Raw genomic sequence first — 1,378 nt, forward strand, 5'->3', positions numbered from 1 at the left:
TGAAATGCTAGCACATAAGTAGGACTAAACTGGCACATCCCACATAGTTTTAAAACAATTAGAAAGTATCTCTGCAAAACAATGACAATGATGCCAGTTTTTGACATTCATATAAGTAATGATTCACTGTTGACCAGACTATCGGGAAAGGTCACTGATTCACTGCTGGCGAAATTAAAAAAAGGGTCTTTCTGGGAAGAGTTTGGTAGTATGAATCAAAACCCTTTAAAAAGCTAATACTCTAAAGAGATTTCTGAAGTTCAGACCAAAAATATATAAAAACATATTTATCAAAGTATTATCAAACACATTAAAAATTCTGAAACAATCTTATTGACCAATGTAAGAATAGTTCAATAAATTAGGGTATACTGATGTGAAGCAATATTAAACAGCTATTAAAAAAAAAAAGGGGGGGATTTAAGGTCATTAATACATGCTTATGTTATACTATTATGCTTTTAAAAAGTAGGATATGGTTCAAATTGTGCATATAATATGATCTCATCTTTATAAAATATGGGAAAATATTGGAAAGAAGTGTACAACATCAACAGTAAGTACATGTGGGTGGTGTGAGGACAGATGATTTTTATGTGCTTTGTTTCTTTGTATTCTCCATATTTCCACCACAACATGTAATTAGTTTATATTCAAAAATAAGGAAACTAAAAGCATATTTTAAATTTTAAAATGACTTAGGGAGGAGAAGAGAAAAAAAAGAGTTCCATTATCCACTATCTCCAACACAAGTAAATCTCCCATGGTATGAAAGAACCAACATAACTCCAAAACAATCTAATTTATACCAAGAAGAGTTATGTTATTCTCAAGTCTGTTTGGTCCACTAATCATAAAATAAAACAACTGGGGCCAATATGTCACAGAAGTATTGCATATTTTACCATTTTTCTTCAGTTAAACATTAATAGAAATTTTAGCCTCATATACTGCCAATTTAAAAATGCACTGAAGTTAAAATTTAAATGTCTATCTATAAAGGTGTGGTATCATTTCTTTCTTCATCATGTGTGCCTTCATGGATGAAAATATGAGGTTGCTAGTAAATAAACTTGGCTAATTCAAAGATGAGAAAACTGTAAATTTCATTACATCTTATTAAACTTACTCATTTCTTCAGTCATTTCCATTTTCATGTTTTCCTTCTGGAAATTCTGCATTGTTTGTAACGTCTTCTGTGGATCCATCTTCTTGTTAACTGCCTGCATTGTCTTTAAATATAAGAAAAGATTCATGTTAACTACAGAATTACAAAAATTATACTAAGGAATAAGTCCAAAGGGAACACAGCAAATGAAGACAGGTTTTAAAAAGAAATACATCCTGCCATAATAAAACATAAGAATTCTAGAAAAAC

At 30.3% G+C, this 1,378-nt stretch overlaps 1 protein-coding gene across 1 annotated transcript in view; it reads right to left on the minus strand.

Annotated features, from left to right (window-relative positions):
- CHMP2B (charged multivesicular body protein 2B) overlaps window positions 1–1,378 on the minus strand; it is a 9,217-nt gene that overhangs the window by 4,127 nt on the left and 3,712 nt on the right. Inside the window, exon 2 of the mRNA XM_023726636.1 lies at window positions 1,130–1,232. Within this exon, the coding sequence (XP_023582404.1) occupies window positions 1,130–1,232 (103 nt within the window). The remainder of the gene's footprint in view (window positions 1–1,129; window positions 1,233–1,378) is intronic.

The sequence above is a fragment of the Trichechus manatus genome, unplaced genomic scaffold (genome assembly GCF_000243295.1).
Source record: "Trichechus manatus latirostris isolate Lorelei unplaced genomic scaffold, TriManLat1.0 scaffold00012, whole genome shotgun sequence".
In the NCBI taxonomy this organism is placed as follows: domain Eukaryota; kingdom Metazoa; phylum Chordata; class Mammalia; order Sirenia; family Trichechidae; genus Trichechus; species Trichechus manatus.